The sequence below is a fragment of the Cebus imitator genome, unplaced genomic scaffold (assembly GCF_001604975.1).
Source record: "Cebus imitator isolate Cc_AM_T3 unplaced genomic scaffold, Cebus_imitator-1.0 Scaffold461, whole genome shotgun sequence".
Taxonomy (NCBI): domain Eukaryota; kingdom Metazoa; phylum Chordata; class Mammalia; order Primates; family Cebidae; genus Cebus; species Cebus imitator.
Window position 1 is genome coordinate 1261690 of NW_016107776.1, and position 25588 is coordinate 1287277.

A 25588-nucleotide genomic window follows, 5' to 3' on the forward strand; every position below is an offset into this window, starting at 1 on the left:
TTTCTGATGTTAAACATCCTCATGGTTTTTATATATATATTATATTACTGGATTTGGTTTGCTGATATTTAGAATTTTTGAAACTCTTTTAAGAAGTGAGGTTGGCCTGTTACATTTTTTTTCTATACTCTTCTTGACTCTTTTTTTTTTTTTTAAAGGTGGGGCATTAGTATGTTGCCCAGGCTAGAATGCAGTGGCTAATCACAGCCACGATCATAGCACAGTACAGTTTTGAACTCTAGGCTCAAGTGATCCTTCTGCCTCAGCCTCCCAAGTAGCTGGGACTACGCTGACCCGTTTCTGTACTACACTATGTTAGTTTTATAAAATGAGTTGGCAGACTTTATTTTACTGTTGTCTAAATGCGTTTGTACAAGTTGGAGATAACCTTGTTCTTGAGTGTTTGATAGATCCCACCTTATAGGACCTTCTGGGTCGGGGAGGGAGACTTCTGTAACTTGTTGATTTAAAAATGATTTGAAGCTTATGGAAAAGCTAGAATAATACAGGGAACTTCCTTTCATATACCCTTTACACAGACTCACCAGTTACAGTATTTCAGTTTTACCATATTTGCTTTATCATTCATTTTCTCTGCATATTTTTTCTGAATTATTTCGGAGTAAACTGAAGATACTGTGGACCTTAAGCCTTATATACTTCAGTGTGTATTTCCTAAGAACAAGGACACTCTCTTATGTACCTACACTATACGGATCAAAATCCGGACACTTAACATGGATGCAGTACCATATAGTAATCCATAATCTATTATTCCAGTTTTATCAGTTGTTCCAATAATATCCTTTATAGCTATTTTTTTTCCTGGTCCAGAATCATGGATTGCATCTAGTCATCATGTCTCTTGGATTCTTTTAGTTCTTCAGTTTTAGTAATTTCTGTTGGCCTGCATTCAGGTTTATTAATTCTTTCCTTGGCTATGTCAAGTCTACATGAGCCCATTGAAGGCTTTCTTCATCTGTTCTGTTCATTTTGTCTGTTTTTTTAATTTCTAGGATTTCCATTTGATTCTTAAAGTTTCCATCTCTCGTCCGAATTTCCCATCTAATCTTGTATATTGTCCACCTTTTCCATTGGAGCCTTTAACAAATTAATCATAGTGATTTTAAATTCCACGTGGGAAAGTTTCTTCATTTGTGTCATATTTCAGTCTGGTTTTGTTGATTGATTTGTCTCTGGAGCATGGTGCTTTTTTCTAGGCTCTTCATTGGAAATCTGACATCTTGTGTAGGACAGTAGAGACTGAGTTCAGTAGTTCTGGTGCTTGCAGTGGCCATGCCTTTCCCTCCACTAGGCCCTTCTTGTTGGGAGGGCTTACTACAGTGAGGGGCATTAATCTGGGCTGGGCTTGGGGTTCGTTGGCACAGTAGTTACCCTAAGGCTTTCATATTCAGTAGCATTGATGTTCAGGGTGGAGGCTGGTTTGCCCAGAGGGTTTTTCTTAATGTCTGCTCTACCCTCCACTTTAGGTCATCTCTTTGGGCCACATTTCTAGAGTCTATCTCTTTCGGCCCACCGAGCAGTAGTCTACTGTGTGACTCAAGGCTTGTTAGCCTACAGATAGTAGGGGCTGATGTTCTAATCGTACCTCAGCCTGAGGCAGGCCCACCCTGAGTATCCAGGGTGGCGCCTTCACAAGTGCTTCTGATGCTCCTCCAGCTGGGGTTGGGTCTAGCACAGTGGCCTTTCTCCAGGGCCCTAAATGCTCCCAGGTATGCTCTGATGAGAGGCAGGCTGACTAGAAGCAAGGCAGTGGAGGTGATTGGTTTGGGGAACATATTGACTATCCCTGGTGAGTTTTGAGTTGGAAGTATGGACACAAAATAGAGAAGCTGGTGGCCACTGACCAGACGCTGACTGCCCTAGACTTGTTGCCACAGAAGTGGTAGGCTAGAGGTCTTCGGTCATCTGTGATCTGGCCTTCGTCAGGTGTCATAATAAGGCAGAAATGTTCTATAAGTGCAATCATATAGTCTGCAACCTTTTGGAGTTGTCTTTTTTCACTCATAATTCCCTGGAGAGTCATCCAAATTGTTATTTATGTTAATAATTTGTTCATTTTTTGGGGGGGTGGGCGCAACAAAGTCTCTGTCACCCTGAAGTACAGTGGTATGATCACTGCTCATGGCAGCCTCAACCTCCTGGGCTCAGGCGAACCTCCCACCTCAGCCTTCTGAGTAGCTGGGACCACAGACGCATGCCACTGTGCCCAGCTTATTTTGTATTTTTTTTCATAGAGACAGAATTTTGCCATGTTGCCCAAGCTGGCTCAAACTATAGGCATCAAGTGTTGAAGGACATCTGGGGTGATGCCAGTTTTTGGGTATTACAATGAAAGCTTCCGTGAACATCCACATACAGGTTTTTGTGCAAACATACTTTCTTTTTCTTTTCTTTTTTTCATTTTGTGAGACAGTCTTACTCTGTTGCCCAGGCTGGAGTGCAGTGGCATAGTCTTGGCTCATTGCTTCTGTCTCCTGGGTTCAAGCAATTCTCATGTCTTAGCCTCCCGAATAGCTGGGATTATAGGCATGTGCCACTACACGCAGCTAATTTTTGTCTTTTTAGTAGGGACAGGTTTTGCCATGTTAGCCATTCTGGTCTTGAACTCCCAACCTCAAATGATCCACCCACCTCTGCCTCCCAAAGTGCTGGGATTACAGGCATGAGCCACTGCACCCGGCGACAAACATGTTTTCAGTTTTCTGTGATAGATGCCCAGGATTGCAGTTGCTTGGTTGTATCATAGTTGCATGTTTAGTTTTTAAAGAAACAAGCAAACTGTTTAGCAGAGGGGCTATACTAATATGTAGTCCAGTAACAACGTAGGACTGATCTAATTTCTCCATATCCTCCGCAGCACTTAATGTTTTCACTATTTTTCATCTTAGCCCTTCTATTAGGTACGCAGATATGTATGTAGGTATGTAGCTCCTTATGGTTTCAATTTGCATTTCCCTGAGGCTAATGATGTTAAAACCTTTTCATGTTTCACATGCTTATTTGCCATCTATTATATATTCTCTTTGTTGTTCATGTTATCTTTCCATTTTCTCTTTGCATTGTGTTTTCGTTTTGTTTTGAGGAAGGGTCTTGCTCTGTCACCCAGGCTCAAGTGCAGTGGTGCAATCATAGTTCACTGTAACCTCTAGCTCCTGGGCTCAGGCAGTCCTCCCACCTCAGTCTCCTGAGTAGCTAGAACTATAGGTGTGCACCATCATGCCTGGCTAAGTTTTTTATTTTCTATAGAGTCACTATTTGCCTAGACTGGCCGCAAACTCCTGGGCTCAAGTGATCCTCTCCTTGACCTCCCAAAGTATTATAGGTGTGAACCAATAATCTGTTTTGTTTTTTGTTTGTTTTTTTTTTAACTGTTGAGTTTTGAGAATTCTTTATGTATTCTAGATAACAGTCCTTTGTCGGATATGTGGTTTGCAAATATTTTTTCTTGTCTGTAGCTTGCCTGCATCCTCTTCACATGGGCTTTCAGGAACAAAAGTTTTGTTGTTGTTGTTGTTGTTTACCCAAAGAACAAAAGTTCTTAATTTAAGTGAAGTCCTAGTTATTAGTTTCTCCTTTTATGGATTATTCTTTCTTTTTGGCTCGCTGCAACATCCACCTTCTAGGTTCAAGCAATTCTTGTGCCTCAAGCTTCCCAAGTAGTTGGGATTACCAACATGAGCTACCATGGCTGGCTAATTTTTATATTTTTAGTAGAGATAGGATTTCACAATGTTGGCCAGGCTCGTCTCAAACTCCTGACCTCAGATGATCCACCTACCTCAGCGTCACAAAGTGCTGGGGTTACGGGCATAAACCACTGTACCCAGCTTCCTTTTATGGATTATTCTTTTGGTGTCAAGTCCAAGTTCTCCGCCTAGCCTTACATTTCCTCTGTTTTTTTTCTAAAATTTTAATCATTTTCCGTTTTACATTTAAGTGTAGGAGGCATTTTGAATGAATTTTTTAATAAGGTGTGAGACTTAGGTCAAGGTTCTTTAGTCCAGTATAGCTTTGCTTCCACACACCACCTTTGTGTCATTCTTAGCAAATCTAAGTGTGTTACATTTTTCTATGTTATAGACCCAACACTACATTCCATACATACTTTATACAATTACTTATTTTTATTTTTTGAGCCAGAATTTCCCTCTTGTCCCATGCTAGAGTGCAATGGCGCAATCTTGGCTCATCGCAGCCTCCACCTCCCAGATCCAAGTGATTATCCTGCCTCAGCCTCCCTAGTAGCTGGGATTACAGGTGCCTGCCACAGCACCTGGCTAATTTTTATATTTTTAGTAGAGATGGGGTTTCACCATCTTAGCCAGGCTGGTCTCGAACTGCTGACTTTGTGATCCACCCACCTCAGCCTCCCAAAGTGCTGGGATTGTAGGTGTGAGCCACCACACCCAGCCTTACAATTGCTTTTTAAATCAGCTAAGAGAATAAAGTAGGAAAACTATGTATGCAGGCTATAATTTATGAGCATATGATTGCCTTTACTGTTGCTCTTGAGTTTCTTGTGTATATTCAAATTATTCTCTGGGGACCGCATACTTTTAGCTTGAAAACGTCCTTTAGTGTTTCTTATAAGGTGGGTCTGCAAACAACTTCTTTCAGTTGTTGTCTGTCTGGGAAAGTTTATTTTACTTTCATTTTTCAAAAGGTGTCTCTGCTGGTTATGGATCTTGGTTGATGGTTTTCGGTGAGCAGTTATCCCACTGCCCCAGCCTCTGTTGTTTCTGCCGACAAGTCAGTTGTTTGTCTTATTGGGTTTCCCTTATAAGTGATAAGTCATTTCCCATTTATTGCTTTTCATATTTTCGCCTTGTCTTTTACTTTCAGCATTTTCACTCTGATGTGTCAGTTTGTGACTCCTTTGCATTTATCCTAGGTGGAGTTTGTTGAGCTTCCTGGATGCGTAGGTTGTTGTTTTTCAGTGAATTTGAGTAGTTTGCAGCTGTCCTTTGACTATTCTTTCTGCTTTTTTCTCTCTCCTCTCCATTTGTTACTCCTGTTTCACATATGTTGGTGTGCTTAATGGTGTTCCATATTTCTCCGGGAACTGTGTTCATTTTTCTTCATTCTTTTTTCTCTGTTTTAGCCAGGGAATAATTGTATGTGAGCATCTTGCCCTGGGAGTTCCTGACCACATGGGTGATCTTTCAGTTGCTGTCTGTCTGGGAAAGTTTATTTTACTTAAAAAAAAGACTGGGGTCGTGGCCGGGCACGGTGGCTCAAGCCTGTAATCCCAGCACTTTGGGAGGCCGAGGCGGGTGGATCACAAGGTCAAGAGATCGAGACCATCCTGGTCAACATGGTGAAACCCCGTCTCTACTAAAAATACAAAAAATTAGCTGGGCATGGTGGCGCATGCCTGTAATCCCAGCAACTCAGGAGGCTGAGGCAGGAGAATTGCCTGAACCCAGGAGGCGGAGGTTGCGGTGAGCCGAGATCGTGCCATTGCACTCCAGCCTGGGTAACATGAGTGAAACTCCGTCTCAAAAAAAAAAAAAAAAAAAAAAGACTGGGGTCAAATCTTTTTTGACCCCAGTCTTTTTTTTAAGACAGAGTCTCGCGCTGTCTCCCAGGCTGGAGTGCAGTGGCGTGATCTCAGCTCACTGCAACCTCTACCTCCCAGGTTCAAGAGATTCTCGTGCCTCAGCCTCTGAGTAGCTGAAATTACAGGCGCATGCCATCATACTTGGCTAGCTTATTTATTTTTAGTAGAGACGGGGTTTCACCATGTTGGCCAGGCTGGTCTCAAACTCAAGACATCAGGTGATCCGCCCACCTCGGCCTCCCAAAGTGCTGGGATTACAGGTGTGAACCACCATGCCCAGCTGACTCCAGTCTTAAGTGAGGCATAGACCTGTGGTTGTGAAATACCAAAAGAATCTTTTTCTAGACATTCCCACCCCATTTGGAGACTGGAACAAGCTACCTTCTCATGTGTCTTTCACTGAACATGGGTCTCTTGCGGGCTCCTTCATCCCTTGTCTCTTCCTCCAGGCCTTTGCAACGTCTGCCTACCAGTTGAAGACTGGGTTTTTAGCCATGGCCATTCCTCTTACTCTCGTCCCAGGTCAGCTCTGTATAGAGTGTGCCTCAGGTCCAGGGGACTGTCTTCCCAAGCAGAACTGTCAGCTTCCTTAGACACATTCTGATTTTAAAATGGTTAGTACTCATAACAGCTGCATCTTAGAATTGAGGAAATCTCATGAGTAATCTACTTTGGCAACTTCAAAGCAAACACTTCTGCAGGGACCCTGGAGTCTGACATTCTGCTTCATCCTAGCTCTCCGGCCTCCATTTGCCCTGGTCAGATGTGCTTTGTCCTAACTGTGTTGTAGTAACTGCTTTTGCACAGCCACTCCCTGTGTCATGGGGCAGATCCATGGTATTCCAGCAATAGGAAGACTCTTACCACAATCTGGCCAACTCTTTAGTTGCCTTATTCGTTCCCCAGGCCTAAATGGGAAAGGTCAGCTTATGTCAGATGGTGCAGCAGTGATGGCAGCGTTTGCTCACGGAGCTGTCTCAGAGGCTTTGATGCCACTACTCTAGTGGAAACGTCTCACGTGACCCCTCAAGCTGTCTCATTCCCGTTCTAAGGTAATAGGTAGCATTCACAGGCCCACATGGGGAAGCTCCCGTTTTTTGGCAATGTATACATCTGTAAACAATGGATGCTCATTGCAGGTCAAACATGTGTTGACATCAAGGACAACGTGGTGGATGAAGGGTTCTACTTCACCCCTAAGGGGGACGATCCATGCCTGAGCTGCACCTGCCACGGAGGGGAGCCTGAGATGTGCGTGGCTGCTCTCTGTGAGAGGCCCCAAGGCTGTCAGCAGTACCGCAAGGACCCCAAAGAGTGCTGCAAGTTCATGTGTCTGGACCCAGGTGAGACTCTTGATAGTAGGTCCCAAGCCACCCTCCCTATCTGGAGCGGGAGGCTGGGGGTCCCTTTGCTACCTCAGTGGTGAGGACTCAGGAGAGTTTACAGAGCATGGCGCAGCAGCAGTGGTAGCTTTTGCTCACAGAGAGATCTCAGAGACTTTGATGTCACTACTCTAGTGGGTGTGCCTGACATGACTCCTCCAGCTGCTCCTTTCCATTTGGGTTGACAGCATCCACAAATGAACTTGAACTTGAGTGTGGCTGTTTGTTCACAAATCACCACTGAGGGCTTCAAACCTGTCTTCTCTTTTTAAGACTCCAAGCTAGACTTCCTTTTTTTTTTTTTTTTAAATAGACAGAGTCTCGCTCTGTTGCTCAGATTAGAGAGTGCAGTGACGCGAATTCAGCTCACTGCAACCTCCGCCTCCTGGGTTCAAGCCATTCTCCTGCCTCAGCCTCCCCAGTAGCTGGGATTACAGATGTGTGCCACCATGCCAGACTAATTTTTTTATTTTTAGTAGAGTCAGGCTTGTCTCAAATTCTTGACCTCAAGTGATCCACCTACCTCAGCCTCCCAAAGTGCTGGGATTACAGGCATGAGCCACCACACCCAGCCTAGACTTCTAATTTATGTCCACATTGGAGCTCTTCCTGTTCTCTAGTGTGATGATACAGAGGGTAGTGATGGTTGTCATTGCTTACAGTCATCCATTTTACCTTAGAATCTTCAAGAAAAAGATGAAATATTATTCTTAGTTTTGAGATCAAACTCACCACCACTAGGCGTGGCTTTAAGGTAGACACTACACAGAATCTGATCTCGGGGTAATCCTCTCCCTTCCACTTGCAAAAAGAGAGGGGCAGGTGGGCCGCTGCTGTCTTGTGTATTAACACCCCTCACACTCCAGGGGCATGCTTTGTCATTCTGCACAACAGTGCAGCTGCAGCTCTGTGTGAATTTAGATCTCAAGAGAAATGTAAATCAAAAGCATGAGTTTCTTTCTTTCTTTCTTGGGTGCCACAGTAAAAGCGTGACATCATGGGGACTTGTGGAAGCCACTGGACTTGTGGCCCCTGTAGAAGAGCAGCTTGGGCAGGGTGTGATGGCCATCTCTGTCTCCAGGGGCCCTGTGGAAGAGAGGCTGCAGCTAGAGGCTGGGTCACAACAGCGAGAGCTGCCTCTGGAATGTTGTCAGTGTCCCTCCACACCAGGAGGGCTGCTGGGTGGAAGGACAGAGCCGTCCTCCAGAGGCCATGCCTGAGGCTGGGTGAAAGTGGGCACTCTGGCATGTACCATCAGACATGTACAGTTGACTGTGGTGAGCACAAAGGCTACATTTGCAGCCAAGCTCACCAGAGGACCCAGAGCTAGAGGGTGATGCTTGGACCCCATTCTACAGGGCAGTTTTATCCTCACATAGGGTGCATGCTTGTTTAGGGCCATAAGAAACACCAGTTGCGTGCTTACCAAGTTTCCTGTGCCCAGCTACAGAACTTCAAACCTCCAGCTTAGTGACTGGCTACTAGAGTCAAACTTTGTTCCCAAGCCATGCTACCTGGACTCCTGGTTTCATTTCTCAGGAGGCTACCAGTGCTGCCTTGCCAGTGGGTCCAAGCTTTATAAGAATGCCCGGATGTGTACAAGGATGACCTGTTTGTGGGCATTTATGGCCTAAGGAGCCTGCCTATCCCCAAGGACTTCTTAGCAGAGCAGGGCCCTTAGTGCATCTGGATGAGCCCAGAGCAGCTGCAGCCCTCTCTCCTGCACAGCCAGAGCAGCTTAGCTGGGCCCTGCTTTGTCCACGCTGTGGCCATGCTTCCATGGGCTCCTGGGAAGTGCTCATACTGCATCAAGAACCGAGGCACTATCACCAAAACTGGAGACTCTGGGAATAGGATGTTATGAGTTAAGCATCAGAATGTCCCTTTCAATGAGCTAAGAGTGTCTGCTGTTGCCACCTTGTCATCATGCTCAAGGTCAAAGCCAGTGCCAGAAGGTAAGAAGATACGAAAAAGCATCCAGGCCAGAGGGAAAGAAGTGAAACCATCTCTCTTTGCAGATTACATGATTGCATAGAAAATCCTGGGGAATCTACAGGAAAGTTACTAGAACTAATAAGTGTGTTTAAGCAAGGTCTCCAGATACTAAGTCAATATAACAAAAATTCATTACATTTATATAATCTACCTGTGACAGTTGAAAATTGAAATTTTTGAGAAAAGTACCATTTATAATAGCACCAAAAACCATGAAATACCAATTATAAAATATGTGCACATTTTGTTTGCTGCAATCTGTTACAACATTTTTTAAAAAATGAAAGAAATAAAAGGAAAGATACCATGTTCATGGATCAGGTGACTCAGTATCATTAGGAGGTTAATTCTTCCCAAATTGTAGATTCAGTATAATCCCAACCAAAATTCTAGCAGACATTTTTGTAGGTATTGACAGGCTAATTCTAAAAGTTAGGTGGGGCCATGCGCAGTGTCTGACACCTGTAATCCCAGCACTTGGGAGGCCAGGGAGGGTGGATCACTTGAGGTCAGGAGCTTGTGACCAGTCTGGCCAATGTAGTAAAGCCCCATCTCTACTAAAAATACAAAAATTAGTTGGGCATGATGGCTCAATACCAGCTATTCACTTGAGCCTGGGAGGTGGAGGTTGCAGTGAGCCACTGTACTCCAGCCTGGGTGACAGAGTGAGACTCTGTCTCAGAAAATAAAAATAAAATAAATTAGGTGGGCTGGATTCAGTGGCTCATGCCTGTAATCGTAGCACTTTAGGAATCTGAGACAGGAGGATTGCTTGAGGCCAGGAGTTCAAGACGAGTCTGGCCAATATAGCAAGACCCACCTCTTAAATAATAAAAAGGTAAAAGTTAAGTGGAAAGGCAAAATAATTAGAATACCAAAGTAGTTTTTACAAAGAACAAAGTTGGAGGATCTGTGCTACCTAATTTATAAGTTACTGTACAGCCATAATAATCACAACAGTGTGGTATTGATAAAGAAATAGACGTATAGATCAATGGAACAGAATAGTCCAGAAACAGTTCCACACTGCGTATAATCAAGTGATCTCTCTTTCTCTCTCTCTAAGACTAGTCAAGTACAGTAGTGAGAACGGGAAAAGAGTAGAACAAGGAATTTGATCTGTTACTGACTGAACAATCCATTGAGATAACTCACTACCTTCAGATCAGCCATCTTTGACAGGCCAACATCTTTGACAAAGGTTTAAGGGCAGTTCAGTGGAGAAAGGATAGTCTTTCAATGACTGATACGGGAACAGCTGGACATACATATGCCAAAAAATAACCTTACAGTGTGCCTCCTACTGTATGTAAAATTTACTCAAAATGGTCATAAACGCAGCTGTAAAACCTTCAACTTTCTGCTTCTAGGAGAAAACACAGGAGAGAAATCTTTGTGACCATGCATTAGGCAACATTTTTAGCATGATCCTTAAAAGAAAAAAATGGACAAATTCGGCTTCATCAAAATTGAAAACTTCTGTTATTTGGAAGATGGTGTTAAGGAAATGAAAAGATAAGCTCCTGACTGAGTCAAAACAAATATTTGCAAAACACAAATCAAAGGTCTTGTATTCAGAATACATAAAAACTCTAAAAACTCAGTAATAAGAAAACAAAACAACTCTATTGAAAAAATGGCTTTAGAAAAATATTTAAATTATTACACTTTACCAAAGAAGATAGAGGATGGCAGTCAGGCACCTGAAACAATGCTCAGTATTGGCCATTAGGGAAACAAACTAAATCCACACGGCATACTACCCATGTGCTCAAAAGGCTAAAATAATGAAACTGACAGCACCAAGTGCTGGCTGAGGTGCACAGCAGCTAAAACTCATGCCGCCCTCTGCCCCTTCTTGCTCTGCTGCCATCAGGCAGCCCTGCTATGATGAGGTTCCCAGAAGCGTGGTGAGGTGATTGGCCAGTGCAGCCCCCAGGCACAGAGCCCATGTTGGGTTCCTGGGTCTCAGCCTCTGATCCCTGCTGACCTTCTGCTCCCCCTACCATCTCTGACGGAGATTCTGAAACTGTTACCACGTAACCAAGCTCAGTGAAACAGCGAGCTCCTTGTCACTGGAGGTCTTCATACACAGGCTGGATCCTCTCTCTGGGTGCTGTGGGGTGGCTGAGAGACAAAAGACAACCCTGACTGCCCAGCCCAGAACCCCATGTCGGGGCCAGCCCTATCAGGGGGCTCTAGGGCTCCTGGGCTGGCCTCTGGCTTCTGGGGCAGGTCTTTTCTTTGTGCTTGACTACAAGTGGCTTGGTTCTGAGAGATGATTTCTGGTCTCCACCTTGGAGGGACAGTTGGGACCTTGACCATGTCATTGGGTTTATTTTAGAACTGTTTAAAAGTTAGTCATTGCAAAGGGGCTTCTTCCTTAGGAGCTCCCCTGGGATCTCTGAGCTGGCCTCCAATTAACAGGCACTTCGCCAGCCCCCAGGCCACTGGATTTCTCCTACTGATGGGTGAAGAGTGCCCTTGAGACTGGAGGAGGGTCAGAGGTATCAGAAAAAGCAGCTAATTGGTGAGAGGATGTATCCTTCTCACATGTTCATTTCATGTTTCATCAGCAGCAAATGCAGCTTTTGGAGACGCTTCCCTGGCCCTGTGGGAGGAGGGCAGAAGCTGGCGCTACCATCTATGTGGGTATGGAGTGTACTGGGCTAGCAAGAATGGCTTGAGGGCTCTGGGAGCCCAGCCACTCAAATGGGGCTTGTTAAGTGTCTCCTTGTGGCAGGCAGTTGGGGTCCTGCCTGCAGAGGTGGGAGTGGCCATTCATTAGCTTAGCAGGGTCCCTGCTGGTATAGGGTCCTCCTGCTTCCAGGAGCTGTTGGGTCACTCCTCGTTCTGAAGCCTCTTTGGCCTTCACTTTTGGTCTGTGGAGGCAGCTACTTCTGGGACCACTTCCTGGCTCCATTATTCTGTGACTTGTGTGAGTTGCCAGTTTACCTAGGTCAGGAGTACATGGACGTGCCAGTCGTGTTATAGACATGTGACTGGTATAAATTATCCCTTCATGCCTGGTACTACACACATGATCTCTGCTTCCCCGTGGGCATCTCATAGTGAGCCCCTTAGCCCTGGTGTGTACTGCAGTAGGGCAGGGTGTCTCCCTCTTGGCGCTGCTGACATTTGGACCAGATACTGTGTGATGGGCACTGTCCTGGGCAGAGTAGGATGTTGAGCAGCACCCCTGGCCTTCAGCTGCCGAATACTAGTAGCACCCCAGCCAAGTGGTGGCCATGAAAAGCATGAAAGGGTCCAGGAAGAGCAGAGGAAGGTGCAGCAGCTTAGACCCGGTGCTCCTTGGCGTCTTGCCTGGCTGGGACTCAGCTTCATGGCCCTTCCTGCCCACTTACCAGCAAACAGGTGGAGTCGGGTCCACCCAGCCCTACTACATGTACGCATGGTGCGTGTGTACCCAGTGTGTGGGTGTGGCTGAGCCAGTAGAGTGTCTCAGTGGGGAAGTGTGTGGGACCCAGTGCTGTGTCCAAGTGTCATCTGCATGTGTGTGCCTGAGGCTGGGTGCATCAGGGGATGTGCATTTTCTCTGCCATGGCTTAAGGATTGAAGTGACAGGCTTCACTCCCAACTACAGCAGAGGCTCATTTGTGTAACATCTGAGATGACCGTGCAGCTTCCCACAGGTACTCACTGTCTCCCACACAGTCCATCAGAGAGTTGTGGCAATCTGAGTCCCAAGTGTACCTTGTGCTGTCACTTCTCCCCATCTGTCCCTACCTGGTCCAGGCCTCTGTCATTCCCTTCTCTGCCACAGCAGGCCCTCCTCGTGGCTTCCTGATGCCCTGTGCTACTCCCCTGCAGCCTGTCCTCACCACGGCAGCCCACCGAGCCACACTCTCCGGGGATGTCACCCCTACTCCAAACTGCCAGCATCTGTCATCCGTGAGACCCCTGCCTACCTGGCCAACCCTGGCTCCCACAGGGACAGGCAGCCCCTCACCTCCCCCTGGCTCATTCTCGCTAGGCAGCTGAGCACCTTCCTCCCACGAGCCAGGCCTCAGACAAAAGGAAGGCCACTGTCAGTCACAGTCGGTGGCCTGTGCACAGCCCTGGCCTGTGGGAAAGGATGTGCACCTCTGCCGGAGGGCCACTCCCCAGCCACACCTGGGGCACAGAGTGCATGAGCACAGCATCCTAGGAGTGCTGGTCCTAGGACTGGAAACCCCACTTTGCTCTGGTGATGGTCAGATGGGTGTTGGCGCACAGCAGCCCCAGGGGCCATGGTGAGATGCTCCTCGTGACCTAGGATTTGCTCTTCTGCTTCTGTGTTGTCACCATGTTCTTATTTTGAGTGGCTTTATTTCATATGTATCCTAAAGATGGTCGAGTGCAGGGAGACACTGCATGCCTCGTCCACGCAGCCCACCTGGGCGAGAGGACAACAGCGTCCCCAGCCCAGCAGGAGGGTGGCCCTGCTTCTCAGAGCGGCCATTTCCTCTCCTCCCCCTCAGATGGCAACAGCCTGTTCGACTCCATGGCCAGTGGGATGCGCCTGGTCGTCAGCTGCATCTCCTCCTTCCTCATCCTGTCGCTGCTGCTCTTCATGGTCCACCGGCTGCGTCAGCGGCGCCGGGAGCGCATCGAGTCCCTGATTGGAGCAAACTGTGAGAGCCCTCTGAGGGCCACAGCCCTGGTCCCCATCCCCACCCCTGGTCACCCTGTATCTCCATGAGCTCCCCAGCCCTGGGGAGAGAGGGGCAGAGGCAGGTGGAGGGCCCCCTGGTCAGGTTTGAGGACCACATGTTGTGGGGTCTGCGTTGTCACCTGTTGGCCAGGAAAGTTCTTGCTGAGACCCTCATTCCCACCGAGCCACAGGGTGGGCAGAACTCAGAGGTCTCTAAGAGTCAGAGGCTGGGTCTGCCAGAAGTGTCAGCCCAGAGGGACAGATTGGTGTGGTGAGGGTGGGACATGCTGCAGAGCATGGGGGTCTCATGGGGATGCCGACTGTGGCCTCAGAGTAGGCAGCGGGGCGCAGGTGTGTGCACTCAGAGATGGCAGGCCCAGCCTAGGTGTGGGGAGCTCGGGAGCCAGGCATTTTGCCCCCAGTGACTTGGCTCTGTTCCCGTTTCTCACTTTTGATGGCCCAGTGCACCACTTCAACCTCGGCCGCAGGATCCCTGGCTTTGATTACGGCCCCGATGGTTTTGGAACAGGCCTCACGCCGCTGCATCTTTCTGACGATGGAGAGGGCGGGACTTTCCACTTCCATGACCCTCCACCTCCCTACACGGCATACAAGTACCCAGACATCGGCCAGCCTGACGACCCCCCGCCACCCTACGAGGCCTCCATCCACCCGGACAGTGTGTTCTATGACCCTGCAGGTGCCTGACTCCCCAGGGAGAGGGAACACCTTGTCAAGTGACCTGGCACATGAGGCTGAGCCCATACTCCTACCCAGCTGCGGAGGCCTGGGGGCCCTCACTTCTTTCCAGCTTTGTCTTTGGTTTTCCCTTTAAGGCTCCTCCTGGGGCTACCCATGCAGAAGGGGTCCTGATCTCCTGCCTGGCCATCCCTGGCAATCTGTGCAGAGGGCTCTGGGACCCAACCCTTCTACCTGCCTCCCTTCCGTGAGCACCTGTCAACTGGGCAGCCCTCGGGGCCCTCGGCCCAGCTCTAGAGACCTGGGGAGGTGGGCACTGGTGGTTGCAAGGATAGAGCTGGCCCAGACCCAGGAGCCAGTCACTTGTCTGTAAGGACACCATGGTGATAGTCCCTCATGTCATGTCAGAAGGCAGCTCTGTGAGGTGGGAGGAAAGCACTGGTTCTGTGCTGCTGGCCCATAGAGTCTGCCACCCATCTGACAGTGGGCACCATTCCTCAAGGCTATGTAGCTAAGGAGGAGTGGCAGGCCGCCGAACCCTGGCCTGTCCCTGTCTCTGGTGAGCAGTGCAGGTGTCCCATCCCATCTCCCTGTGCATGAGGCCCCCTAACACACACAAACCTATAGTGTACTTGGAAGCAGTGCCACCCCAAGGCGGCCAGCTACTCGCATACCCACTTGGCTCTGTTCCCATTTCTCACTTTTGATGGCCCAGTGCACTATTCTCAGCAGAATGGGCATCATAAGGCTGATGCTTTTGGCCAAAAGGTCTCAGTCCTGCTTGTTTGATTAGCTGCCTTAGCTCTTGCATGATTGGGGGGGGGTGCGGAAAATACTTGCATTCGACCCCTGCCCTCAGGACACAGATTGTCAGTCTTCCAGGCTAGGACCAGCTTCCTGCAGGGGATGCCGGTGGGTGGCAGCAAGTCCCAGATGCCTCTGTGGGCCAGGCTGCAGAGCAGGGTGGGGGCTGTGAGGGGCTGGCCAGGAGGGAAGTGCATCACCGGGGCCTTGTGCTGTCAGCTTTTAGAGATGGCCCGTGGTAATGACAGGCAGCCTAGGCACAGTGGCTCACGCCTATAATCCAGCACTCTGGGAGGCTGAGGCGGGAGGAGGGGTCTCCCCGTGTTGCTCAGGTTGGTTCAAGACCAGCCTGTGAGACCTGTATCTCCATAAAAAATTCAAAACTAGCCAGGCATAGTGGGCACACCTGTAGTCCCAGCTACTGGGTGGCTGAGACTGGAGGATCACCTAAGCCCAGGAATTCAAAGCTGTCATGAGCCACGATCATGTCACTGCACGCCAACATCCAGTCTTTTAAGATCCTATCTCTTAAAAGAAAGAAAAAGTAATAAAAATCAGGCAAAACAAAGCGAGTCGAATCCCTACCACACAGCCTGCCTTGGATTGGAGCTTCCTGTAGACACCCGTGTGGTTTTCCAGCCTGCCTGCTCCAGCCCTGTTGCCCACACTTCCAGCTGCAGCCCTGAGTGTTCTTCCACCCACCCTGGGCCCAGTGCCTCCCTGATGGCAAATGCCGCTGCCTTCCTGCCGAGTGGGGTCTCCACTCGTACTGAGTCTGAGACTGTCTCCCTTTGGGCCCCTCTGTTCTAGTGACTTCTGGTCAGTGTGTCTCCCTCACCTCACACTGATGGCGGGACAGGCCGGTGTCAGCTGTTTGGGATGTGCCCTGCACCTTGCATATACCAGGTTCCCAGCCACAGGGAGCAGTAGGTACAACAGGGGTTGTGTGGGGCAGGCTTCCCCTTCAAAATCTGAGGCTCGGGGGCGTTCAGGCAGGAGGTGTTCCGTGGTTCTGCCCAGCTCCCCTGCATCCCCTGTGCCAGGCCCACACCTGCCTCATAGCCCTCTCTCTCTTTCTGCAGATGATGATGCTTTTGAGCCCGAGGAGGTCAGCCTGCCAGCACCTGGGGATGGTGGCAGTGAAGGTGCATTACCCCGGCGCCTGGAGCAGCCTCTGCCCACTGCAGGGGCCTCTCTGGCAGACCTGGAAGACTCTGCCGACAGCAGCAGTGCCCTGCTCGTGCCCCCTGACCCTGCCCAGAGTGGGAGCACCCCAGTTGCAGAGGCACTGCCAGGGGGCGGCCGCCACAGCCGCAGCTCCCTCAATACTGTGGTGTAGACGGTCCACTTGTACCCTAATGGTCTGGGAGCACGTGTATGCTGTCAAAAACACCTGTGGGAGACCTGAAAGGCCCCTGTCCCAGCCTGGACCCCACGCACTGCCTCACATCACTGGCAGGCATGCGTGTGTACATAGAGACCATGGCCCGCCTCCTGCCAAAAGAAGTGATGGCTTGCACCGAGTTCCTTGAGGGCTTCAGAAAATGCATAGCTTTGGGTCACTGTCTCCTCATTTTTAAATGGCAGAAGAGTGACAAAATTGTTCAGACCCACATTTTAGAGGCAGGGTATGAAGAAGGTACTGTGGGGCCATGGCCACACCCGACATGTCTTTGGCGGGCTTGCTTGCTTCAGTGTGCTGTCCAGAGAGGCCTGCTGACCAGTTACCCAGCTTGGGACAGGCACGGTGGGGGCTGCCATGGTGCCCCTTGCTGGCCGCCCTCAGGAGGGGTCCTCTTGGGCTGTCAGGGTGGTATAGGCAGTGGGTCTGCTTCAGGGAGACAGCCTCTGAGTTTGCCACAACAACTGCCCTGGAGATGACCCCCGCAAGGCCAGTTGTGAACATCAAGGTGGCCCTGCCCCTGGCTGGGAGTTCCCTGGGGCTCTGGAACCTGAAGTCCTGAGAAGGAGAGCTTGGAAGGAGATTGAGCTCTTCACTGTGTCTTTCCATCCGGGCGTTCTGCAGCCCAGCTCTGTGGCAGGAGGCCTGACCCCACCCCGTCAGTCCCTCCCAGCATTGCTGTGCATGGCTTCCCCAGGAGGAAGCTCTGGAGTGGCGCTGAGGCCCCAGGTGCCCTGCCAGGGCCTGGGGGCTGAGCCGCCCCCTGCCTCTCCTCTCTGGAGCCCTGGGCTCCTGCCTCCTGTTGAATTGCCCCTGGGCTTGCTCCCTGACCTGGTTTGTGCCATAAAGGGTTGCTTCATTGGGGGAGGGGTGGCTGAAACCACCATCCTGGGCTGTATCTGTCTCCTTAAGAGTCGACCCTTAAACCACCACCACTGCTGCAGCTCTGCCCAGCAGCCGCATGCACACCTCGGCCCCTCCTCAGCAGTGCAGGGGCTGGGGGCTCTGCCTGGGACCCTTTTCCCTAAAAGACCCTGTTGCCTGCTACCAGGCGGTGGTCTTGAAGCCTGACACAGGGCCTTTAACGTTTCTGAGGTTTGGAGATTAAGCGGGTTCTGTGCGATTTTTAGCACATCCATATCTTTTCTACGTTGAATGTCTGGATCTTTACATGTTTGTGTCTGTGTGTGTGTATGTGGCCAAGTGTTTGCAGGTGAGGGTGGCGCATGGAACTTTGCCAATGGGCGGGGGCCCACTCTTCCAGGGTCATCCATGCATCCTGGTCTGTGCTGAGGCAGGGCTGTGTCTCGCTCAGTCTTTTCAGACCAGCAGGACGGCACCTGGCAGGCCTGGCAGGAGCATGCCATTCTGTGGTGCTGCTTGGCGATGGACTCCATTCACAGTCCACTTCTTGACACGTTTTCACACTGTGTAGAGACCCATTTTTTCCATCCCGTGTGGAATGAGAATCTTGAGTTGCCACAGACTTGGCCTTCATGCCAGATCTGTGTTCTGTCACTGAATTGCTTGGCCTACCAGAGGCTGCGTGCTGGCAGGCTTGTGCTCCCCTTGCAGAAGGGCTGCTATTTCCTTGAGAAGGAAGTTCTGCCCACAAGACTCCCATGCTGGCTGCAGAGGACAACGCAGGAAGCACATCGTGCATGGGACAGGGCAGCCAGGTTCCAGAGCAGCCAGCATGTGCGTTCTTGGTGCCTGGTGGCCATCGAGGGCCTGAGGGCCACACCACAGAGGCCCCCATGGACCTGAGCCCAGGAGCTCAGAGGGTTCCTTCCGGGCCTCAAAGCTCTGCGCAGGACGGTGCCTAGCACAAGATGTGTAGGACTGGAAAGCTTCCTTTGGGGACCAGAGGAACATTAGGGCCAGTCAGACGTGTAGGGAGCATTGAGGAAGGGGCTAAAGTGGACCATGCCAGCTGCAGAGGGTGGGCCTCTGGGCTGGCCAGGGGTCTCTGGATGGCCCTTTCCCCATGGGCCTCCACAACTGCTTAGGTCAACTGGCACCTCAGGCTGGGCAGAAGGCCCATTTGCAGGGCTGCCCAGAACACTGCCACCACTGCAGCTCCAGGGTGCGTGAGGAGAGCTGGACTCGCTCATCTGTCCTCGCGCTGCCAGCCAGAATGCCCCTTTTGCAAGGCCTGCTGCGACCCCAATCTCACCAGAGTCCTGGGGCCATGCTTGCTGAGCCTTGTGCTCCAGGGGTCCTCCTTCCCCAGGACCACCTTGCCACGTTTGCGGAGACCAGTGCCCTCTGACCTGCCTTGTGGAGGTGGGGTTTGATACTGTGCGTTGTCTCAATGTTTTAATGTTTTCCTTTCATTAAGGGTTTTTAGTTTGGGTTTAATTTTGGTTGGGTTGGCACTAACTCTTAAGATGCTGTGAGAACCATTTCATCAAATGCCAAATAAACTTGTGTTCCGGAAGAGGCGTGGCCCTTGGTGTGACCCCTACAGCTACCACAGGCTGAGGGGGAAGTGGCAGCACCCACCTTTCAACAGAATGCTCCTAGGGTTTGCAGCCCTTGCAGGTATCCCACAAATCCCCCAAGGACCAGGCAGAGCTGAGCCTGGAGCCCCCAGGTGTGGTGTGCAGAGAGCAGCAGCCCTGCCTGCAGCTGTCCTATAGCACACTTCCCTGCCTGGGGCATTGGTTGCTGCTTTGGCAGGTTTTGCTGACTTGACACAGGATCCACATAAAAGCTTGACACCATCTGAGAGCCACCATGGGATGGGGTGCCAGGGCAGGGCTTGGAACTTGGCCATCAGCCCCATCTCCTCTAAGCTCCCCTTACTATCCAGGTGGCTGGAAACAGCCCTTGCCCACAGTCCAAGCCACCTAGGGTTCCAAAGTAGTCTAGGTCCTCTGGGGCTTCACACCTGTCCAGCAAGGGCATCTCTAGGTTTCAGAGGGTAGGGGGTCCAGGAAGTGTAATTGCATGCCCCGCCCTGGGGCATTCCAGGTACGTATGTTGGAGGAAGTCTTGTGGCTGGATACAAGAGGGGTCAGGGTTAGGAAAGGAGCTGGTAAGTCCCTTGGCAGGGATGGGAGCCTCAAGGAGGCAGCCCCTTTTTTTTTTTAAATCCCATCTGCTGGGCCAGGAGTGGAATGGGGATGTTGAGTCCTGGGCACACAGGTCACCATCAGCATCCTGGACAGAGCCCCAAGCCCTGCCTCTGGGTAGAGGCCACCTTCCATCCCCCAAGTGGGAAGGGCCCTGCCCTCTGGAAATTTTGGAAAGAGGCTCAAGGTGCAAAGCAGTCCCCTCTGACCTGCAGAGCTCTGTCTTGGCCTGGATCCGCAGAGGGGCCCAAGTAGGAGGGAGGCTGTGGTCTTGGGATGGGGTGGAGGTTCCAGGCCCACAGTGGGGCAAGAGACGTCCTCCACCTTCCTACCATCCTTGCCCGAAAGTCATGGGCGCTGGGGGTCAAAGGTGCCCTCACTGTTTGAACTTTCTTGCTGGTGGCTTTGGCGTGTCATTATGGTCCCCAGCCTGTTTCCTTGACTATAAATAGAGATAATAGGTCACTCCTCCCCTGCAGGATTAACCTCAGCAATTGTTGCTGACACTCAGCACAGCCCTGGGACCAGTGTGCATCTGGGTGAGTTTGGAGCACTCGATCTCTTCTCAGTGGCCCCGCCTGGGCACCGCCCCACTCACCCTCTCGATGGCCACACCCCTAGCCCACCTAGATAATGAGTAAATATGTAGCAGCCTGGCTCCGCGGTCTAGCCGTTTTCTAGTCCTTCAGAGCTGCTCTGCCACTGCACCACACAGGCCCCTGGCAACGTGCTCGCCTTTCTAGTGCTGCAGTATGAGACTGCGCATCAGGACTCTAGTCTCCAATCTACCCTCTTTTGCCATGCTCCACCACCCCTTAGGTCTTGCCACTGAGGGTGGATAGGGACTGGGGGGAGAAAATACTAGGGTAGGGGTGACGGGGCCTCCACAGGCCTAAGCCCCTGGCCCTACTTCATTCTTGGACCCCAGCTGACGGGATGGGGCTTGGAGAGGGCCCAGATGACTGGCCTCTCAGCTCAGTCCCCTGCCTCCTGTCTCCGTCGGTGCCTGGTGCTACGACTTACAGGACCCAAAGTGTGGTGAGGACAGAATGTCATGTGAGGCTGTGTCCTGGCACCACCAGAGCATATGCCAGTGGTGCAAGAGTGGCCAAGAGAGAGTCTGCAGGCTGCACTCTGTAGTCTGCAGGTTTCTGTCTGCAGTCCTCTGCCCCAGTGACTGAGCATCAAGTGCATGACTGTCCCCCTGTGTGTGAGTCTGGGTCTGCTGTGATCACCAGTCTCGAGTCAGTCAAGACTGGTGTGCCTGTTGCTGTGGCCAGGTCAAGCGTGTGCATGTGATAGAGGTCCTCGTGTGGGTGTGCAACTGTGTGCCGGAGACCCTGCAGACTAGGTGGCTAGGTCAGATGCAGGGTGCGAGAGAAGGGCACTGTGACCTGTTCAGGTTGCAGGGGAAGCAGAGAGTGGTTTCCTGAGGCTGGGCTATTCTCTGGGTATATGGGGGGCCACCCGCTGCTGCACCCCCAGACTGCCTTTCTGACCCCTACCCACCCCAGAGATGGCAGTCCTTGTTCCCACAGGCCCCACCCACTGGAAGAAGCTGGCCCCTGCCTGTTGGGGCCCAGGCCAGTCCCCCATCAACACTGACCTTCACAGGGTCCGGTGGATCTCTACCCTAGGGCCCTTCATCTTCCGAGGCGACGACTCAGCACCTCTAGGCCCTTGGACCCCAGAGAATGACAGCCATACAGGTCAGCACCCTGCAGTCAGGACCCCTCCTAGGCAGGGGCAGGAGCCCCACACAGGTCATGAGAGCTCCTGCGTGTACACAGGGACCAGCAGCCCCTACACATGGGAGCTGAGACACCCTACAGGGCCAAGAATCCTCCATAGGGGCTAGCTCCACAGGGAAGGAGCATTCTCACACAGCAGTCCAGACACACCCTGTGCATAGGCGCCAGGCCCCACCCAACAAATCACAACCAGCCGTGACCCCTGAGGACCAGTAGTCAAGATCTCCAATGGGGCCAGGATCCCTGACCACACATAGCTGGGCTCAGAGCCCCACCCCAGGAGGGCTGCCCCCTGCTCTCTTCCACGCCATGCTGGGTGTGGTAGTGGGGCAGGGTTTCCCCTGCAGTCAGTGGAGCCCTGTTCTGCTGACCAGCAGGAGCTCTGGATACCGTGGGTCCCGTTCCACTGAGGAGCAGCCTGGCTTGAGGAGGGGCCTATGCTCCTACCCTAATGGCACAAGGTGGGCAGGTGGTGGGGTAGAGAGGGTGTCATGTGCCTTCTCACCTTCAGGGCTACTCCAAATGGACACTGATCCTCAGAACCACCTGGAGATTCAGGGGCCTGGGCTGCTGTTGCCTGCCTACTTCACACTGCTGCTGCACTTCCACTGCGGGGGCCTGAGGTGAGCAGGCTCAGAGCACAGCCTGGACAGGCAGCGCCAGCCTATGGAGGTGGACTTGGGCATGAGGTTGGGTGGCCAGAGGGCCCCACAGAGGTGAGGGGGAGCAAAGTGGGGGCAGCTGGGTATCTCCCACCATCTGTGCCTCCCCACAGATGCACATGGTCCACATGAACACAAAGTACCAGAACGTGGAGGTGGTGTCACACCACACTGATGGGCTCACAGTGCTGGTGGTGAGGGCAAGACTGTGACTCTATGTATGTTTCCAAAAAAGGGGTCCATGGGGTTCCTGGAAGTGGACGGGCTGGGCCTGCGGAGTCTGTGGGGGATCGCTAGGGTCTATAGGATCTGTGGGAGGATGGGGTGGTGGGAGGGTATGGATCACCAGGGTCAGTGGGGGTGAGAACCCTCCAGCCCATTTCCCAGATGCCAGATGCCCCCTGCCACTGGGAGCCTCCTGCTTAGATTCTACCAGCAGAGTTCCCCCTTTAGAGACCCCCCACTCAGAACCCCTCCCATTTGGAGCCCCTCCCAGGAGCAAGACTGTAGCACCACCAATTTCTCCGCCTTTGTGTTGGGCCTGAAGAAGGTGTCTTCTAGCTTGGGGGGTTCTGGGGATGGGGTCAGCGGGGCACGGAGAGGCTGGTTTCAATCCCCCCCCCCTCCCTCTCTGAGAGGAATCTGGAGAGGCCCAGGTTATGATGAGGTAGGAGAGAGTCACTCAGAGGGCTCCCACGGAACAGGCAGGCACACTGAGGCCTCAGTGGGATTAGGGCAGGAAATGCCCCTCTTGCAGTGGGGGACCATGCCGGGTCACACACCCCCCCCACACACACACCACATTAAGGTTACCCTGCACATTGTTTATTTCACATGGAGGGCCACCCATGGTTGACAGAATCACAAGCTGAGCCCCAGGCCCATCAGAGCCCGGTGCTAGGGTTGCTAGGGAGGGGGAAGAGCAGGGGTGGTGGGTCGAAGGGGCTGCCGCAGGGACCGAGGCTCCAGGGGAGGCTACATTGCCCAAGGCCAAGAGATGAGAAGCCGCTGGCTCCAGGTTCCGCTGCAGGCTATCCTAGCTGTGTGGGTGCTGGGCACCGTGGAGGGCTGCCTGGTGTACTATGCGCCAGAGCCTCCCTGGGAGTTCGGCTGTGGAGTCTGCATAGAGGGTGACTCTGGAGAGGTGCTTGTGTCCAGGCGGCTGCCTGTGGGTCTAAGTAAAGGGGTGAATATTCTTGGTGTCACTGTCCAAAGCAAAGCTGGGTCCACGGGACACGGACTAGGTAAGGCTCTGTGTCCAGGTGACGCTCTCCAGTGAGAGGGAGCCACTGTCAGAGTGAGGCTGACCGGAGGCTGCTGTGCAGTTGGTGCCATGTGGAATGTGGTTACATACTGGTTAACACCGTCTTGAGGGACATCACCAGCTGCCTGTCTCAGCCACCCCTGTGTCCCTGGGGTCTGTGGCCTTATGTGTGGGTGACACTGTTCCAGTGCATGGAGACCCTGCCTCCTCACTGAGATCTTGAAAGGAAAAGACCCTGCATGCAGTCACCCCGGAGGAATGGGAGTCCTGGCTGTTCCTCTGGAGGCTGACCCAGCCCTGATCCCGACCCAAGGCCCAAAGGCCTAAAGGCCCAGCTCTAAGGTTCCAAGGGGCTACACCCCGTTCTCCAGCCAGACTCAGTCTCCAGCAAGGACCCCGGCTGCCATCCACACTCCCCAGACACACGTACCTCACCCTCTGCCCATCCCGCTCCCACCCGCTCTTGCCAGTACCAGAACCCTAGCTGGCGGCACCCGGGGACCCTTTTGGCTCAGAGCCACGCTCCACAAGGGGAACGGAGCTGCTCACTTGCCCCGTCCTGGACTCCCAGAGCCCTTCCAGCCAGCGGCGACGCCCTCCGCACCTTGCCTAGGCCGCCCTCTGTGCTGTCGCCCTCAGTCTCCGCCACCTTTCGGGGCCCCAGGCGGCACCAGCATCTTCTTGTGGTTCTTCCGGGCCGGGACTCTGTGCGCTCCGCTGTCTGCTGGGCCGTCCGGGGCGTCGTCGGTGGGCCTGGAGGTGGCGATCAGGGCGCTCACGGTACCAAGCGTCCGCAGCAGGGTGGGGCCGCGGGGCGCAGCGCGGTGCTCGCGTCGGGCAGGCGGTGGTGGCTGTGGCGGTGGCGGTGGCGGAGGCAGCAGCGCGCGCAGGGCGTCCAGCTCCGCTCGAAGCTCCGCGCGCAGCGCCTCGATCCCGGCGCCCAGTTCCGTGCGCACCGCCGCCAGGCCCTCCTGCAGCCGCCGCTCGCTCACCTCCAGGACCCCCGCCGGGTAGGTGGCCCCGCCGCGCGGCTCCCCACACACCGAGCATACCGAGTCGCGGCTGTGCACACCGGTCCTCTTGCCGGCGCCTGCCGCCTGGGCCCCCGTGCGCTCCACCAGCTTCAGCAGCCGCGGCATTTCGGATCGCTCCGCCGCCGCCGCCGCCTCCGCCCGGAGCTGGCCCCGCAGGCGAGCCAGGCGGCCCGGGGCGCGGGCTTCTTCCTGGCCCGGCCCATTGCGCTGTGGCCCCGGGTCCCGCCGGCGGCCGGTGCCGCGCCGCAGAGCTTCGCCTACTCCGTACCCACTACGCGCCTGAGCCCCCGCGCAGCCGGGCTCCGCCATCCACACTGCCGCCTCCACCCCCTCCAGTGCCAGGAGCCCCAGGCTGCAGCCCAGCGACCGCTGGGGCCCAGGCAACGCACCGTGGAGGGGGCCCCCGGGACAGCTGTGGGAACGACCAAAGCCCTGGGGGACCCGGCCTGGGGCGCAGGGAACCCCGGCAGGGCTGATCGCGTCCGGCTCCCAGGGGACCCTGGGGGACTGAAGACGTTGTGGGTAGGTCCCCACAAAGGGCATGGCCCAGTTTCTGGGCCAGCGGAAGCCCAGGGACCAGCCCCCACAGACCCAAGTCAGGAACTGAGCTGACATTTTCCACTGGAAACTGCTGTCTCCATCATAGTCAGGGGAAGGCCAGGGGTGGTCATGGGCTCCATAGCCCTCCTCAATGGCTCAGGGCCACCTCCCTCCATGTTGTCTAAGCCATTATCTCCTCACCCTGTCCCCAGTCCACACAGCTAAAGGAATCCATCCTAGTGGCATCTCCAGCTCCAAGCTGCTGCCTCCTCCATGCAAGCTCTTCAGGGTCTCCCTTATTCTCCAAGGCACTGGCCTAGGGCCTCCGGAAATCCCTGCCCATCTTACTCTGGGTTTTTGTTTTGATAAACAGGATCTTGCTGTGTTGCCCAGGCTGGGGTGCAGCGGTGCAATCATAGCTCACTGCAGCCTCCACCTCCTGGGCTCAAATGATCCTCCCACCTCAGCCTCCTGAGTAGATGAGACTACAACTGTGCACCACCATGCCCCGCTAAATTTTTTTTTTTTAATTTTTGTAAACTGGGCACGTTGGCTTACACCTGTAATCCCAGCACTTTGGGAGGCTGAGGTGGGTGGATCACCAGAGGTCAGGAGTTCAAGACCAGCTTGGCCTATGTGATAAAACCCTATCTCTACTAATAATACAAAAATTTAGCTACTCCAAGGGCTGAGGCAGGAGAATTGCTTGAACCTGGGAGGCAGAAGTTGCAGTAACTGAG

The 25588-nt window shown here is 52.7% G+C and overlaps 2 protein-coding genes across 4 annotated transcripts in view; one reads left to right on the top strand and one right to left on the bottom strand.

Annotated features, from left to right (window-relative positions):
• The window catches only part of DGCR2 (DiGeorge syndrome critical region gene 2), a 69264-nt gene extending 50300 nt beyond the window's left edge, over positions 1 to 18964 (top strand). For 2 of the 3 annotated variants that reach the window (XM_017512104.1, XM_017512105.1), the window contains exons 7-10: positions 6724 to 6927; positions 13443 to 13595; positions 14079 to 14315; positions 16201 to 18964. In XM_017512104.1, the coding sequence (XP_017367593.1) occupies positions 6724 to 6927; positions 13443 to 13595; positions 14079 to 14315; positions 16201 to 16457 (851 nt within the window). In that variant the 3' untranslated portion in view covers positions 16458 to 18964. The remainder of the gene's footprint in view (positions 1 to 6723; positions 6928 to 13442; positions 13596 to 14078; positions 14316 to 16200) is intronic. The other variant, XM_017512106.2, reaches the window with a different exon arrangement.
• Positions 18965 to 22823: 3859 nt separating this feature from the next.
• On the bottom strand, positions 22824 to 24867 carry LOC119468623 (protein FAM246A-like). The gene is made up of 2 exons (XM_037732652.1): positions 23879 to 24867; positions 22824 to 23493 (listed from the first exon to the last, which is right to left on the bottom strand). Exon 1 carries the CDS (start codon positions 24849 to 24851, stop codon positions 23910 to 23912), a length of 942 nt encoding a protein of 313 aa, XP_037588580.1. The 5' UTR covers positions 24852 to 24867; the 3' UTR covers positions 22824 to 23493; positions 23879 to 23909.
• Positions 24868 to 25588: the final 721 nt, after the last annotated feature.

Excerpts from the sequence above, each read along its gene's own strand:
- LOC119468623 (XM_037732652.1), bottom strand. The coding sequence starts at position 24,851 with ATGCCCTTTGTGGGGACCTACCCACAACGTCTTCAGTCCCCCAGGGTC.